This window comes from Rhinoraja longicauda, chromosome 15 (genome assembly GCF_053455715.1).
Source record: "Rhinoraja longicauda isolate Sanriku21f chromosome 15, sRhiLon1.1, whole genome shotgun sequence".
Taxonomy (NCBI): domain Eukaryota; kingdom Metazoa; phylum Chordata; class Chondrichthyes; order Rajiformes; family Arhynchobatidae; genus Rhinoraja; species Rhinoraja longicauda.
Genome location: NC_135967.1, coordinates 47,126,859 through 47,143,814, shown reverse-complemented (window position 1 = coordinate 47,143,814; position 16,956 = coordinate 47,126,859). Strand labels below are relative to the sequence as shown.

Sequence of the window (16,956 nt, the reverse complement as noted above, 5' to 3'; positions counted from 1 at the left end):
GGTTAATTAATGCCTTTGAAAGTGAGGGAGTGAATTAGTCACATCTTCCTGAAGTGGATAAACACTTTTATAATAAGATAATAAAGTACCGAGGAAAGACAGAGAGGAAGAGAGCAGGGAGTGGCGTGGAGATGTGACGCAGGTGTAACAGTTAGTATAAGAAAATAACTGCAGATGCTGGTACAAATCGAAGGTAGTTATTCACAAAATGCTGGAGTAACTCAGCAGGTCGGGCAGCATCTCGGGAGAGAAGGAATGGGTGACGTTTCGGGTCGAGACCCTTCTTCAGACTGATGTCAGGGGGGCGGGACAAAGGAAGGATATAGGTGGAGACAGGAAGATAGAGGGAGAACTGGGAAGGAGGAGGGGAAGAGAGGGACAGAGGAACTATCTAAAGTGGGAGAAGTCGATGTTCATACCACTGGGCTGCAAGCTGCCCAGGCGAAATATGAGGTGCTGTTCCTCCAATTTCCGGTGGGCCTCACTATGGCACTGGAGGAGGCCCATGACAGAAAGGTCAGACTGGGAATGGGAGGGGGAGTTGAAGTGCTTGGCCACTGGGAGATCAGTTTGGTCAATGCGGACCGAGCGACTGGGCGACTACAAGAGCGAAGCAAGGCTCAAGGATCAGCTGGTTGGGGAAGTATCCTCAAAACTTGACTCCAGTTAAAGTGCAAAAGAACCAAACAGAAAGTCATTAAAAGCAGATATAATGTGTAGGAAGGAACTGCAGATGCTGGTTTACACCGAAGATAGACACAAAGTGCTGGAGTAACTCAGCGGGCCAGGCAGAGTCTCGGGAGAGAAGAAATGGGTGTCGGAACGTTCTTCAGATGCTCAAGATTTCATCCAAATCTATGTTATACTGTCTCCTTTAATTACTTAACTCTGGGCATGGTGTTGTTCAGTGAGAACATGCTATAGAGCTCCAGATTACTATTAAGATTTCAAATAACCATTCTACTTTTGTCACAGGGAATTGGTGTAAAATTTCAAAAGTAACTTTTTTCTAAATGCTGTCTGTCCCGCTGAGTTACTCCAGCATTTTGTGTCTGTCTTCAAAGCAGATATAAGTTGGGACTAAGACGTGATTTTGGGGTTAAACGTAAAGTGCTGGGGGAACTCAGCAGGTCAGGCAGCTCCTGTGGAGGAAATGGACAGACGACGTTTCGGGCCGGGGCCCTTCTTTAGACCCAAAATGTCGCCTGTCCAGCCCCTCCACGGATGCTGCCTGACCCGCTGTGTTTTTCCAGCACTTTGTGCCTTGTTCAACATCCCAGTAACTGCAGTTTCTTGTGTCTCCTATTTTTATTTTGGGGGCGTGGACTTTGAAGGAAGGCAAAATCATTGTGTTAGGAGATCAGGAACATCTATATATTAAAACTCTCGTTTGTTTGTTTGTTTGTTCCTGAACTACAGCCAAAATGGTACACGATAGCGCGACAATTTTAGGCCCACCTTACTCACCGTCGTCCCTTTGGTGCATAGAGTTTGGAAGAAGTTTCATTGAAATTGGTGTTATATTTTAAAGTTATTCACACTTTACAGTTTAAATCTATCTCCTAGCGAAGGAGGGGGTGGAGGGGAGGGAGGGCGGGGGAAGGGGGGATAAGGGGGTTTGAGAGGGATGGAGTGGGGGGAGGGGAAGGGGGGAGGGGGATAGAGGGGAGGGGGGAGGGGAAGGGGGAGGGGGATAGAGGGGAGGGGAAGGGGGGAGGGGGATAGAGGGGAGGGGGGAGGGAGGGGGGATGGGGGAGGGGTGGAGAGGGGAGGAGAGGGTGCTGCACCAATGCAGGAGAGGTTTGGGCCCAACAGACGCACCTGGTCTAGTATATTACAAATTAGAATTAAGTAGAGTAGAAAGATATATCTTGGAGCACTGGAGTGCAGTGAAGTGTTGAAAATGAAGCCAATTAACTACATTTCAAAAGAAAGGAATTGAAGAAGGCTGCTGGCCACAGTTTCAGGGAAAAGAAAAACTGAAAACAACGAACCGAAAAAACACAAAGCTTAGAAATTTAAAAATGGAAAGGGTAGAATGATGCACACATTAAAAAAAAAGTTAAATTAAAGTAGTTATTGATTACACCTGGATTAATTTTAAACTTAACTTATTATTTTATTTTCTATTGTCAATTGTAGAAATAGAACTGCAAGATAAAAGTTCTGTAAAATATACCTAATGTATTTCTACTCTTTTGTTGTAGAGGGATCAGTCCAGAACAAGGGGCCACAGTTTAAGAATAAGGGGTAGGCCATTTAGAACTGAGATGAGGAAAAACTTTTTCAGTCAGAGAGTTGTGAATCTGTGGAATTCTCTGCCTCAGAAGGCAGTGGAGGCCAATTCTCTGAATGCATTCAAAAGAGAGCTAGATAGAGCTCTTAAGGATAGCGGAGTCAGGGGGTATGGGGAGAAGGCAGGAGCGGGGTACTGATTGAGAATGATCAGCCATGATCACATTGAATGGCGGTGCTGGCTCGAAGGGCCGAATGGCCTCCTCCTGCACCTATTGTCTATTGTCTATAGCTTTTATTGTTTGACGGTAAACCTGATAGAAATATGTAAAATGACAAGGGGCAGAGGCAGGCAGAACCTTTACCCCCTGGGTGGACATGTCAAAGGTGAGCGGGCATTGCTTGAAGGTGAGAGGGGTAAATTTAAAGGAGATGTTTGGGGAATTCTTTCTTTGAACACAGAGGGTGGTGGGTGCCTGGAGCACGCTGCCAGGGGTGGTGGTGGAGGCAAATATGGTAGTGGCGTTTAGACAGGCACGTGGATACGCAGAGAATGGGGGTACAGATGCTCACTGACTTACGATGCTTCGACTTTGCGATGGTGCAAACGCTGGGCAACGGCGGAGACCGCAGCTCGCTTCCGGCCACGCGATCACGTGTTTTCAATGCATTTCGACGTACGATATTTTCGGTTTATGATGGGTTTCTCGGAACGTGACCCCATCGTAAACTGAGGAGGGCCTGCATATGGATCATCTGTGGTCAGGGGAGATTAGATTAGCTTGGTATCATGTTCGGCACAGACATTGTGGGCCATAGGGCCTGTTCCTGTACCTTGCTACTTGCTATTGAGGGCGTGCAGTGTAGGTTTACTAGGTTAATTCCCGGAATGGCGGGACTGTCATATGTTGAAAGACTGGAGCGACTAGGCTTGTATACACTGGAATTTAGAAGGATGAGGGGAGATCTTATCAAAACGTATAAGATTATTAAGGGGTTGGACATGTTAGAGGCAGGAAACATGTTCCCAATGTTGGGGGAGTCCAGAACAAGGGGCCACAGTTTAAGAATAAGGGGTAGGCCATTTCGAACTGAGATGAGGAAAAACGTTTTCAGTCAGAGAGTTGTGATAGAGCTCTTAAGGATAGCGGAGTCAGGGGGTATGGGGAGAAGGCAGGAACGGGGTACTGATTGAGAATGATCAGCCATGATCACATTGAATGGCGGTGCTGGCTCAAAGGGCCGAATGGCCTCCTCCTGCACCTATTGTCTATTGTCTATTGTCTATTTATGCTGGACCAGACTAATTCCTTGCTAGATTGTCTAATATAACTCTTATCCATCATTGTGAACCGTACAGAGACATTTCAATTAAAAAATTGAAAAGAAATGCTATTTGGGTTTTCCCCGAACCAGTCACATTGTGACAGAAAGATGCAACTAAATGAGAAAATATTGTTTAATCCTGCACCGATCAGTTACATCAAAAGCACCCATCAGAAGCTGCTGTTTAGATATTATTGCAATCACCATGGTGACTGGTTATAGAGTCATCTAAGTGGCAATTCTATTGACTGACAAAACATCGCCTCAGTGTTAACATCTGCCAACAACAAATGAATGGGAAGTGTCACGAATACACTGACTCCTAACTGTACAGGGCCAGACCGATGGCTGCACAGTTATACCACACAGGTTCACAAGTTCACAAGTTATAGGAGTAGAATTAGAATCGTGTCTACTCCGCCATTCAATCACGGCTGATCACTGCCTCCTAATCCCATTTTCCTGCCTTCTCCCCATAACCCTTGACACCCGTTCTGATCAAGAATTTGTCTATCTCTGCCTTACTTACTTACTACCACTGACTGGGCCTCCACAGCCCTCTGTGGCAACGAGTTCCACAGAGTAACTACCCTCTTACTGAAGAAGTTCCTCCTCACCTCCTTTCTAAAAGAACGCCCTCTAATTCTGAGGCTGTGACCTCTGGTCCTAGACTCTCCCACCAGTAGAAACATCCTCTCCATATCCACTCTATCTGTGCCTTTCATTATTCTGTAAGTTTCAATGAGGTCCCCCCCACTCATCCTTCTAAACTCCAGCTAGCATAGGCCCAGTGCTGTCAAACGCTCATCATGTGCTAACCCACTCATTCCTGGGATCATTCTTGTAAACCTCCTCTGGACCCTCTCCAGAGCCAGCACATCCTTCCTCAGATATGGGGCCCAAATTTGCTCACATGTTTTGAGCATGGATCAAAAAAGATGTGGTTACGTTGGAGAGGATGCAGAAAAAGAGAGTCACCAGGATGTTGCCTGGTCTAGGCTGAGTGATACGGAGAGATTGGATAGACTGATTTCTCCAGTGAAAGATGCTGAGAGGTGATGTGGGTGGTGGGTGTATGGAACGAGCTGCCAAAGGAGGTAGTTGAGGCAGGGACTATCGCAACATTTAAGAAACAATTAGACAGGCACATGGATAGGACCGGCTTAGAGGGATATGGACCAAACACAGGCAGGTGGGACTAGTGTAGATGGAACATGTTGGTCAGCATGGGCAAGTTGGGCTGAAGGGCCTGTTTCTGTTCTGTATGATTCTATGACTCTGTGGTAGAGTATATGGAATTATGAGAGGCATAGATAGGGCAGATAATAGGTGTTCCATAGTGTAGGAGTAACTAAAATTAGAGGGAATAGGTTTAAGATGAGAGGAAAGAGGGAAAAAGTTAAAAAATCTGAGGGGTAAATTTTCACTTAAATAGTTGATGGAATCTGGAATAAGGGGACAGAGAGGGTGGTGGAGGTAGGAACAGGAGCAATGTTTAGGAGGCATTTTAACAGGTACTTGAAGGAGCAGGGCAAGGAGCGATGTGGACTGAATACGGAGTGGGTTTAGTCTAGATGGACAGGCTGGTCGGAACATTTGCACTGGGCCGAAGGGCCTGTTTCTTTGCTGTATAGCACCATAATTAGGGTTCCCAACTGTCCCTTATTAGCCAGGACATTACGTATTTTGGGCTAAATTGATTTGTCCCGTATGGACCGCCCATGCCCGGATTAGGCCCAGACGGCGATGTAGGCCTGGACACTGTAGGCCCGGACACTGTAGGCCCAGACACTGTAGGCCCGGACATTGTAGGCCTGGACATTGTAGGCCCGGACACTGTAACCCAGGGGCCGCTGTAGTCCCGAACTGTGTAGGCCCGGGCGCCACCTGACGGAAGTTGCAAGGCAACCTGCCTCCCGGCCTGGGCGGCCACCATTGGTGGAGCGGGAGCACGTGGCCGCTGGCTGGGTGAGGTCACGTGGGACGCGGGGCGGTGACATCATCTTGTCCCGTATTTGGGAGTGAGGAAGTTGGCAACCCTTACCATAAAGCACATTGTTTTGCTTCATTGGTGTAGACACAAGGAACTGCAGCTGCTGATTTAAAAAAGAAGATAACAAGTGCTGGAGTAACTCAGCGGGTCAGGCAGCAGCACTGGAGATCACGGGTAGGTGATGTTTCTGATCTGAGGAAGTATCCCAACCTGAAACCTCACCTATCCATGTCCTCCTGGGATGCTGCCTGGCCCGCTGAGATACTCCAGCACTTTGTGAATTAATTTTTGTATGTTGGGTTTAAGTGCGAGATGAAACATGTGATTTATCAGCAAAACATCGACACAAAATACTGGAGTCACTCAGCGGGTCAGACAACATCTCTGGAGAAAAAGAGCCGTTGACTTTTCAGGTCGGGACCCTTCTTCAGACTGAAAGTAGAGGTGGGTTGTGGGGGAAAGTATAAGAAAATAACTGCAGATGCTGGTACAAATCGAAGGTATTTATTCACAAAATGCTGGAGTAACTCAGCAGGTCAGGCAGCATCTCGGGAGAGAAGGAATGGGTGACGTTCGGGAGCACTTCAACTCCCCCTCCCACTCCCAGTCTGACCTTTCTGTCATGGGCCTCCTCCAGTGCCATAGTGAGGCCCACCGGAAATTGGAGGAACAGCACTTCATATTTCGCCTGGGCAGCCTGCAGCCCAGTGGTATGAACATCGACTTCTCCAACTTTAGATAGTTCCTCTGTCCCTCTCTTCCCCTCCCCCTTCCCAGATCTCCCTCTATCTTCCTGTCTCCACCTATATCCTTCCTTTGTCCCGCCCCCCTGACATCAGTCTGAAGAAGGGTCTCGACCTGAAACGTCACCCATTCCTTCTCTCCTGAGATGCTGCCTGACCTGCTGAGTTACTCCAGAATTTTGTGAATAAATACCTCTGGGTTGTGGGGGAAATAAATTGGAGGCGAGAAAAGGCCAGAACAAATCAGGGCCGGCGACAGACGACCTCAGGAAGGGTGGAGCCCACAATGGCCCATTGTTGGCTGGGGAATAGACAATAGACAATAGACAATAGGTGCAGGAGTAGGCCATTCAGCCCTTCGAGCCAGCACCGCCATTCAATGCGATCATGGCTGATCACTCTCAATCAGTACCCCGTTCCTGCCTTCTCCCCATACCCCCTCACTCTGCTATCCTTAAGAGCTCTATCCAGCTCTCTCTTGAAAGCATCCAACGAACTGGCCTCCACTGCCTTCTGAGGCAGAGAATTCCACACCTTCACCACTCTCTGACTGAAAATGTTCTTCCTCATCTCCGTTCTAAATGGCCTACCCCTTATTCTTAAACTGTGGCCCCTTGTTCTGGACTCCCCCAACATTGGGAACATGTTTCCTGCCTCTAATGTGTCCAATCCCCTAATTATCTTATATGTTTCAATAAGATCCCCCCTCATCCTTCTAAATTCCAGTGTATACAAGCCCAATCGCTCCAGCCTTTCAACATACGACAGGAAGATGTGATTACAAGAGGAATCCAAGGACGTGAACAATGGAACAGGTAGGACGACTGAGGTGGGGGAAGGGTGGGGGGGGGGGGGGGGAGAAAGAGTGGGAATGCAGGCATCTGAAGAAGGGTTCCAACCAAAAAAATCACCCATTCCTTCTCTCCAGAGACGCTGCCTGGCCCGCTGAGTTACTCCAGCATTTTGTGTCTATCTTGGGTGTAAACCAGCATCTGTAGTTCCTTCCTACACGTGATATATCAGCAATCTGTTCACATTGCGACCAGGCATTGAATGTTGCTGCTGCTACGATGAAATCATTGGCAATTAAATATTGGAAGTGGTGAGCGGAGAGGAGTGGAATCATCGGATTAACGATCCCCTTTAGGTAGCGAGCTCTTGGCAGAATCTTCACTTGGCCACTGACAATATCAAGTGCTGCAAAAAGGTTGAACTGTTCCGCCAACTGTGCAAGTACTTTCCAAACTGTCAAAGAGACTAGATCATCACAAAGTAGGATCTGCAGATATGAGACCTTTCTGGCATCCTGCACTGTCCCATCTGCAATCAACTTCAGCTTTCCCCATTGCTCACGGAAATAACACAACTTGGTGACGAGCTCAAAAGTACATTCACAACCGTGAGGTTTGAAGGAGTGATTAGCGATGAACTTTGTGCACGACTACATTATTTCCAGGGCAAGGGCCAGGCTTCAATGTGCTCTGATGCAGCTTCTCAGTTTATGTGGATTCATTTGCTACAGATTTTCTTGCTGGCGCTCAACAAACACTTACAACCCAGCGGTACATATATTGACTTCTCCAACTTCAAGTAGCCCTTTGCATCCCCTCTCTCTCCGTCCCTCCCCCACCCTGGTCGTCGTACTTGCTCCACTGTCGCCCTGCTGAGTTTCACTGTTTGCATCACCCGTCATCACCTTCTCCACAGCCAGCAGCAGACCATTGTGGGCTCAACTCTTTGTTGATCATCGTTGCTGGCTTTGATTTGTCCTTTGGCATACCTCACATTCATTTGTTCAATGCACCTTTCCTCATCTCTTGTTTCCCTCTACCCTGACTCTCAATCTGAGGGAGGGTCTCAACCCGAAACATCACCCATCCGTTTCCTCTTCAGTATAAACCAGCATCTGCAATTCCATGGCAGGCACAAAATGCTGGAGTAACTCAGCGGGTCAGGCAGCATCTCGGGAGAGAAGGAATGGGTGACGTTTCAGGTCGAGACCCTTCTTCAGACTGATGTCAGGGGAGGGGGCGGGACAAAGATAGGATGTAGTCAGAGACAGGAAGACTGGTGGGAGAACTGGGAAGAGGGAGGGGATAGAGAGGGAAAGCAGGGACTACCTGAAGTTAGAGAAGTCAATGTTCATACCGCTGGGGTGTAAACTAGCCAAGCAAAATATGAGGTGCTGTTCCTCCAATTTGCACTGGGCCTCACTCTGACAATGGAGGAGGCCCAGGACAGAAAGGTCAGATTGGGAATGGGAGGGGGAGATGAAGTGCTGAGCCAATTCCATTCTACACACTAAAGAGTGAAGAATTGTTTGACCCTAATTTGTTGGAATGCGCGAGAGGTCACGTTGTTCTGAGAGGCATCTGAGTTGGCAAACAATATCATTCTTGGGGCTGCATCTTCCCCACAATTTGGATTTTAACCCAATGTAAAAACACAAAAGGCTTTAGATACTCAGAAAGTCAGCCAGCATTCGCAGAAGGAGAAAAAACAATCATGTTTATGGCAACGAAAAGATACCAAGTGCTGGAGTAACTCAACAGGTCAGGCAGCGTCTGTGGAGAACGTGGATAGGTGACGTTTTGGATCAGGACCCTTCTGTAGACGGTTTAGTTTAGTTCAGAGGGAGAGGCCACAAACAAACTGTGAGAAAAGCACCTCATTTGGTTTCGGTAGCCGACAACCCAGCGATCCAATTCAACGTTCATGCCGCACAAACATTGAACTCTCCAATTTCAGGTAACCCTCTCCCCTGCGTCTCATCCACCAGCTCCCAATCCACCCCACCATCGAAGGGATTTATCGGAGTCGATGCCTCACAAAAGGCAGCCAGCATCATCAGAGACCCACACTACCCTGGCCACACTCTCATTACACTCCTGCCAACAGGAAGAAGGTACAGGAGCCTGACAACTGTAATGTCCAGGTTCAGGAACTACTTCTTCCCTACAGCCATCAGGCTATTAAACACCACATCCTCAAATAAGCTCTGAACTACAATAGACTATTATTATTATTATTATTATTATGATGATTATTATTATAATAATTATTATTGTTTACAGTGTACTATGTTTACATATTCTGTGTGCTGCAGCAAGTAAGAATTTTGTTGTTCTATCTGGGACATATGACAATAAAACACTCTTGACTCTTGACTCCACCCCTCCCCTGCATATCGTTCTACCAGCTAGCTACCCTGTCCTCCTGCCTGAAGACGGAGGCCTGGCGGTGCAGCGGTAGAGTTGCAGCCTCACAGCGCCAGGGACCCGGGTTCGATCCTGACCACGGGTGCCGTCTGTACGGAGTTTGTGGGCTTTCTCCAGGAGCTCTGGTTTCCTCCCACACGCCTAAGACATGCAGGTTTGTAGGCATTATGTTAAGTACTTTCTGGATTACTGGACAGTGGGAACAAAGAGTTAGGTCGAGCAATGGAATAGAAAGCAAGAAAAATATCCGGAGATAGATCTCAAAATACATTTATTAGGTCTTGTGCCTTTTATTAACGCAAATGACCTTAGACACCATTAATAGATTTTTACCATCTATTATGGGCAGGCATGCATTTTATCCTGTCGTGAATTTAATTAATATTTATTAAGCAAATGAATTGTGATCACAAGGCGAGGGATATGAATTTAGGATAATCAATTCTCGTGCAAGGCAAGGGAGCAGTCGGTCTTTTTTTTCTCTTCAGGTTAATTGAAGTGTATAAAGCAAGCCTTTAGGAGCTGTCAGAGCTGTTCCTGCAGCTCTTTTCAAAAGATGCTGCATGATAAAATGACATGATAAATGATGAAAATTATAATGGTTTTCAAGTTCAGAGAGCTAAATAACTTATTGAAGCGCAATGTAGTATTCTGTTAGAATTTCTTAATAAGAGTTAATAGTTTTGGCATTGGGAGATGGTTTTAAATAATACAGACTGCCTACAGTAAGATGTTTAAATTTGAGTTAAATATAGGACTTGATGGTTTGGTTACATGGCACATGGGAGGTAATGGACCTGTACTTGAAAAGACAACTGTCCTATTTCCCGTAACTAGTTCCTTGGATTAAATTGCCAGAATATTTTTCATTTACCTTGAACGTCACCCTGTGAAAAAATTAAGGTCTCTTATCATGGCACATTGGCCTTCATCAGACAGAGTAATGGGAGGTATCACAAAAGGTTGGAGTAACTCAGCGGGACAGGCAGCATCTCAGGAGAGAAGGAATGGGTGACATTTCGGATCGAGATCAGTCTGAAGAACTTTAACTTTTGCTCTCCTTGTGGAACAATGCATGATAGGAACTCATCTTGTGATGTTGGCGATGAGGATTTTGGACTCGTCGAATAGCCCAGTGCCATCATTCTGCTTGTTTGATAAACAAAGTTGTGTACAAGGCATTCAGCTCACGACACGCAGCATGCTAACCTGTGCTGCATGATACGGGTTCCTTGTGTTCTCTAAGTACCATAATACAATTTGCTAACGACTGGGATAATGCTGGAGTGATTTAGAGGATGACGTAACCAGTTTAAAAGATTTTGCAAACACAAAATTGGTTTGAACATGCAACATGATGCAAAATAAACTCATATCATCTGCTTACACAAGATCCCTATCCCTTCACTTACTGCATATCTCTGTGACTCTCTAAAAGCCTTTGACTTTATTTTAGACTTTACAGATACAGGCCCCTCGGCCCACCGAGACCACGTCGACCAGCGATCACCCTGTACATTAGCACTATCCTACACACTAGGGACAATTGGCAATTTACCAAAGCAAATTAACCTACAAATCTGCACGTCTTTGGAGTGTGGGAGGAAACCGGATCACCCGGAGAAAACACGCGCGGTCACAGGGAGAACGTACAAACTCCGTGCAGACATCACCCATATTCAGGACAAAACCCAGGTTTTCCCACTGTCCCTGGGCCTACAGCGGCCCCCGGGCCTACAGTCTCCAGGCCTGCAGGGTCCGGGCCTACAACGCCCCCTTGGCCTAATACGGGACAAGGGCAGGTTTTCCCAACTCTCCCACTGCGGCACTGTGCCTCTCTTTGAACATCACTAGCGTATCTGCCCCCCACCACATTCCAGGCCCCCACCACTCTCTGAGAAAGATAGCTCTATTGCAGCACCACATGTTCGGCCACACTCAGCCAGCTTACAGTCCTTGATAGGCTGCGACATTCACCAAAAGCCACTTTAGTGACATGGAAATGTATGGGGGAAAAAAAAAGGAGAGTGATTAGGGAAAAGGAGTGCTATTAATATCAGAACGAAGCCAATAATGTGATTTCAGCCAGACTGGATTACTGAGGTAGGAGTTTGTGACACAAAATGCCACGATTAATAAGAGGGGATTAATGAAGCTAAGCCAAAAGCTGAAATCAACCTAATTAATCGAGCAAGAAGCAAGATATGTCAGAGAAGTAAAAAATAATTAGTGCACGTTGATCTTGATGGGCCTCGAAATTAAGTTAAATGATGGCATAAGCATGAAAGGCCTTGTTAATAGGGTTGCCTACTGTCCCTTATTAGCTGGGACATCCCGTATATTGGGCTAAATTGGTTTGTCCCAACGGGACTGCCCTTGTCCCGTATTAGGCCCAGGGGGCGTTGTAGGCCCGTACCCTGCAGGCCTGGACACTGTAGGCCCGGGGGCCACTGTAGGCCCGGGGACAGTGTAGACCCGGAGGGCCAGGCGCCGCCAAACGGAGGTTGCGTAGCAACCCGCCTCCTGGCCCGGGCAGCCACCATAAAAGGTCCATCACATTTTGGGATATTTATTGATAGAATTGCAAGGGCAGATGTTATAAAACTGTGCTCAGTCTCACAAACTAATCATTAAGAGCAAATACAGTTTTGCCATGATGGATGCCCTAAAAATCTGGGCTCTGGATTCAGGAGATTTCCTTGCTTGAAGCACTAGCAGTGCTGTGATCAGAGGTGGTTCTAGAGAACTATCAGGGGCGGCGCAGTGGGGCATCGGTAGAATTGCTGCCTCACAGAGCCATCTATAAATTGCCCCTGGCGTGTAGGGAATGAATGAGAAAGTGGGATCACGTAAAACTGGTGTGAACAGGTAATTGATGGTGGGCGTGGACTTGGTGGGCCAAAGGGCCTATTTCCAAGCTGTATCTTGAAACTTCAACTTGAATATTATTTCACAATGATATTTGGCCTGTGGTAGACGTGTATTCAGCTGAAATGGGCCTTGAATAAGTTAGGTGGAGAACAGAATTCGACAATGATCAGAACGCTGCCTGGATTAGAGGGTTTCAGCTACAGGGTGAGGTTGGACAGACTTGTTTTCTCTGGAGCGTCGAAGGTTGAGGGGAGACCTGACAGAGGTTTATAGAAACATGAGAGGCATGGACAAGGTGGACAGTCAGAAACTCTTTTTACTCAGGTAGAAATATCCAACATTGGAGCTCTGAGGCGAGAGGGGGCAAGTGTAATGGAGATGTGCAGGGCACGTTTTGTACACAGAGAGTGGTGGGGTCTGACACGCATTGCCAGGGGTGGTGGGAGCCGATACAATAAAGATGTTGAAGAGACTTTTGGATAGGCACATGGTAATGCAGGGAATAGAGGGATGTGGATCATGTACAGGCAGATGTGGTCAGTCGAACGTGGCATCATGTTCAATAGGCAATAGACAATAGACAATAGGTTCAGGAGGAGGCCATTTGGCCCTTCGAGCCAGCACCGCCATTCAATGTGATTATGGCTGATCATTCTCAATCAGTACCCCGTTCCTGCCTTCTCCCCATACCCCCTTCAGGGTATGTTGTTCAGCACAAACATTGTGGGTTCCTGTGCTGTACCGTGTTCTTTGTTCTAGTTACAAACTTTGTTTTTTTCCCCTTATTTTGCTTTCCCATTAGGTCCTTCACCCTTGTGTGGAATACCCAGAAGACGGGATCTGTCTTCCAGATCAACTGGAAAAAAAAACATGAGCTGCTCAAAACAGCAGTGAAACACTCGGAGAAACGTGAGTAACCAACCATGCGTGGGCGTCTTCTCTCTTCTCCGCAGACCGGTTGCCCGCCCTCTCTCGTACTCCGAGCTCATGGCCAAGCTGTCCCCTTCCATCAGGGTGTAATACTTCCCACTCTCATGGTTCAGGAAGTAACTGGAAGACTCGGAACCTTTCATGCCGGACTTCGCCATTCCGTACTTGCCAAAGTCATCGCAAGGTACTATTCCCAACTCATCCCTAAAGCACAGGGGAAATAAGTGGTCAAAAGCCATCAAGAGTCTCAAGCAAGTTTGATAACCACCATTAAAAAAAGGCACAAAGTGCTGGAGTAACTCAGCGGGGTCAGGCAGCACCTCTAGGGAACAATAGACAATAGACAATAGGTGCAGGAGGAGGCCATTCGGCCCTTCGAGCCAGCACCGCCATTCAATGTGATCATGGCTGATCATTCTCAATCAGTACCCCATTCCTGCCTTCTCCCCATACCCCCTGACTCCGCTATCCTTAAGAGCTCTATCTAGCTCTCTCTTGAATGCATTCAGAGAATTGGCCTCCACTGCCTTCTGAGGAGGCGTACCACAGAGTGCTGGAGTAACTCAGCGGGTCAGGCAGCATCTCTGGAGAACATGAATAGGTGACGTTTCACAGAGTGCTGGAGTAACTCAGCGGGTCAGGCAGCATCTCTGGAGAACATGGATAGGTGACGTTTCACAGAGTGCTGGAGTAACTCAGTGGGTCAGGCAGCATCTGTGGAGAACATGGATAGGTGACGTTTCACAGAGTGCTGGAGTAACTCAGTGGGTCAGGCAGCATCTCTGGGGAACATGGAGAGGTGATGTTTTGGGGCGGGATTCTCCTTCAGACCGGTTAATGACCGCCATGTAGAAACAAGAAACTGCAGACGCCTGTTTACCTAGGAAAGACAAAATGTGGCCGTAACTCAATAGTGGGTCAGGCAACAATCCTGTCATACATGGATAGGTGACATTTGGGAATGGGAAGGAAAAAAAAACCTGCAGATGCTGGTTTAAATCGAAGGTCGACACAAAATGGTGGAGTAACTCAGCGGGTCAGGCAGCATCTCTGGAGAGAAGATTCAATCTGAAGAAGAGTCTCGACCCTAAACGTCACCCATTCCTTCTCTCCCGAGATCCTGCCTGACCCGCTGAGTTATTCCAGTATTTTGTGTCTATTTGGGAATGGGACATCACCTTCAGGGCTACCATGGCAGGGTGCTCCTGCTACAGAATGTGAGTATATTGTTGCTAAGTCTGAAGAAGGGTCTCGACCCGAAACGTCACCTATTCGCCCTCTCCTAGATGCTGCCTGACCTGCTGAGTTACTCCAGCATTTTGTGATAACTGAGTGTATTACATAGAAACATAGAAAATAGGTGCAGGAGTAGGCCATTCGGCCCTTCGAGTCTGCACCGCCATTCAATATGATCATGGCTGATCATCCAACTCAGTATCCCATACCTGCCTTCTCTCCATACCCCCTGATCCCTTTAGCCACAAGGGCCACATCTAACTCCCTCTTAAATATAGCCAATGAACTGACCTCAACTACCTTCTGTGGCAGAGAATTCCACAGATTCACCACTCTGTGTGAAAAAAAACTTTATCATCTCGGTCCTAAAAGACTTCCCCCTTATCCTTAAACTGTGACCCCTTGTTCTGGACTTCCCCAACATCGGGAACAATCTTCCTGCATCTAGCTTGGAAGATTGCAAAACCCCTAAAGAATTTTGTAAGTTTCTATAAGATCCCCCCTCAATCTTCTAAATTCCAGCGAGTACAAGCCGAGTCTATCCAGTCTTTCTTCATATGAAAGTCCTGCCATCCCAGGAATCAATCTGGTGAACCTTCTCTGTACTCCCTCTATGGCAAGAATGTCTTTCCTCAGATTAGGAGACCAAAACTGTACGCAATACTCCAGGTGTGGTCTCACCAATGCCCTGTACAACTGCATTGTTTATATATTCTTCAGCAGGTTGCGAGGTTTAACGAGGGAGCAGTCCAGATCTACTATCTACCTAATCGGGGACCATTGGACTATTTTGGATCGGATCTTACTGGCTTTACCTTGCACTAAACATTATTCCTTTATCATGAATCTGCACACTGTGTTGGGCTCGATTATAATCCTGTATTGTCTTTCCGCTGACTGGTTAGCACGCAACAAAAGCTTTTCACTGTACCTCGGTACACGTGACAAGAAACTAAACTAAGACTAAACTAGTGGGTATTATCGACAAGGATTGTTTGGGCAAACGTGGTTTGTTTTCTCCAGAACGTTGGAGGTTGAGGGAAGACCTGATAAAAGTGTACTAAATTATGAGAAACATAGATGGGGTAGACAGTCAGAACATTTTTTCCCCCGGGATGGAAGTGTCAAAGATTAGCGGGGATTGGTTTAATGTGAGAGTGCATATCCATGTTTCTTAAATGCCACCATCTTACCTGCCCCGCACAGCGCACCCAGCAGTCTTTCCACACCATTGCCACCCTCTGTGTAAAAAAACTTGACCCACGAATCTCCTTTGAACTTTATCCCACTCAACTTAAAGATACATGTTTAGTATTTGATATTTCCACCCTGAGAAAAAGGCTCTGATTATCTACGTAGGACATGACTTCCAGAGTCTCATGTCCTGACCAATGAAGGCAGGCATACCATAAGCTTTCTTTACCACCCAATTGTGTTGACACCTTCAGGGAGTTGTGACTTGGACCGCAGGCTCAGACACACGTTTGGTTTAGTTTCGTTTAGAGATGTAGCAAGGAAACAGGCCCTTTGGCCCACCAAGTCCATGCCGACCATCGATCACCTGTCCAAACCTGTTTTATGTTATCCCACTTTTTCATCCACTCCTTACACACTAGGGGCAATATATAGAGGCCAATAAACCTACAAACCCATACATCTTTGTGATGTGGGAGGATATCAGAGCACCTTGAGGAAACCCACACGGTCTCAGGGCGAACGTGCAAACTCCACACAGACAGCACCCATAGTCAGGATCGAACCCGGGTCTCTGGCGCTGTGAGGCAGTGGTACCACCCAGTAATGATTGGCCATTGTTTAGAATCGAGCAGGAACTCACCTGGGACTGTAGATTCCTGACAGCGGAGACAGGATGAACACGTCGTGGAGCGTGGAGCTGTCGTACTTGGACGGCATGCCGATGGTGCTGGTTGGTGTTGTGGAGTTGCTTGTCGGACTGGTTGGAATTATTGGCTGTTAAAGACCAAAGTGAAGTGTGATTAGTGCCGAAGACAAATTCTGCAGATAAACCGCAAGCATCCTTCTCCATCACCGATAGAGCAGTCATTGTGTGTGGGGGGGGGGGGGGGGGGGGTGCGGCACGGTGGCGCAGCGGTAGAGTTGTTGCCTCACAGCGCCAGAGACCCAGGTTTGATCCTGACTACAGGTGCTATCTTGGATGTTCTTGCTGTGACCGCGTGGGTTTTCTCCGGGTGCTCCGGTTTCCTCCCACAGTTCAAAAATGTGCAGGTTTGTAGAATAATTAGCTTTGATAAAATTATTAATTGTCCCTATAGACAATAGACAATAGACAATAGGTGCAGGAGGAGGCCATTCGGCCCTTCGAGCCAGCACCTCCATTCAATGTGATCATGGCTGATCATTCTCAATCAGTACCCCGTTCCTG

General features: G+C 47.2%; 1 protein-coding gene across 2 annotated transcripts in view; it reads right to left on the bottom strand.

Moving 5' to 3' along the window:
* LOC144600708 (connector enhancer of kinase suppressor of ras 2) overlaps positions 1-16,956 on the bottom strand; it is a 391,278-nt gene that overhangs the window by 138,104 nt on the left and 236,218 nt on the right. For both annotated transcript variants that reach the window (XR_013548171.1, XM_078412618.1), the window contains exons 10-11: positions 16,390-16,523; positions 13,309-13,520 (exon numbers count right to left, since the gene is read on the bottom strand). Coding sequence is in view for 1 of the 2 variants with exons in the window: in XM_078412618.1 (XP_078268744.1) it covers positions 13,309-13,520; positions 16,390-16,523 (346 nt within the window). In the remaining variant the exon portion in view is untranslated. The remainder of the gene's footprint in view (positions 1-13,308; positions 13,521-16,389; positions 16,524-16,956) is intronic.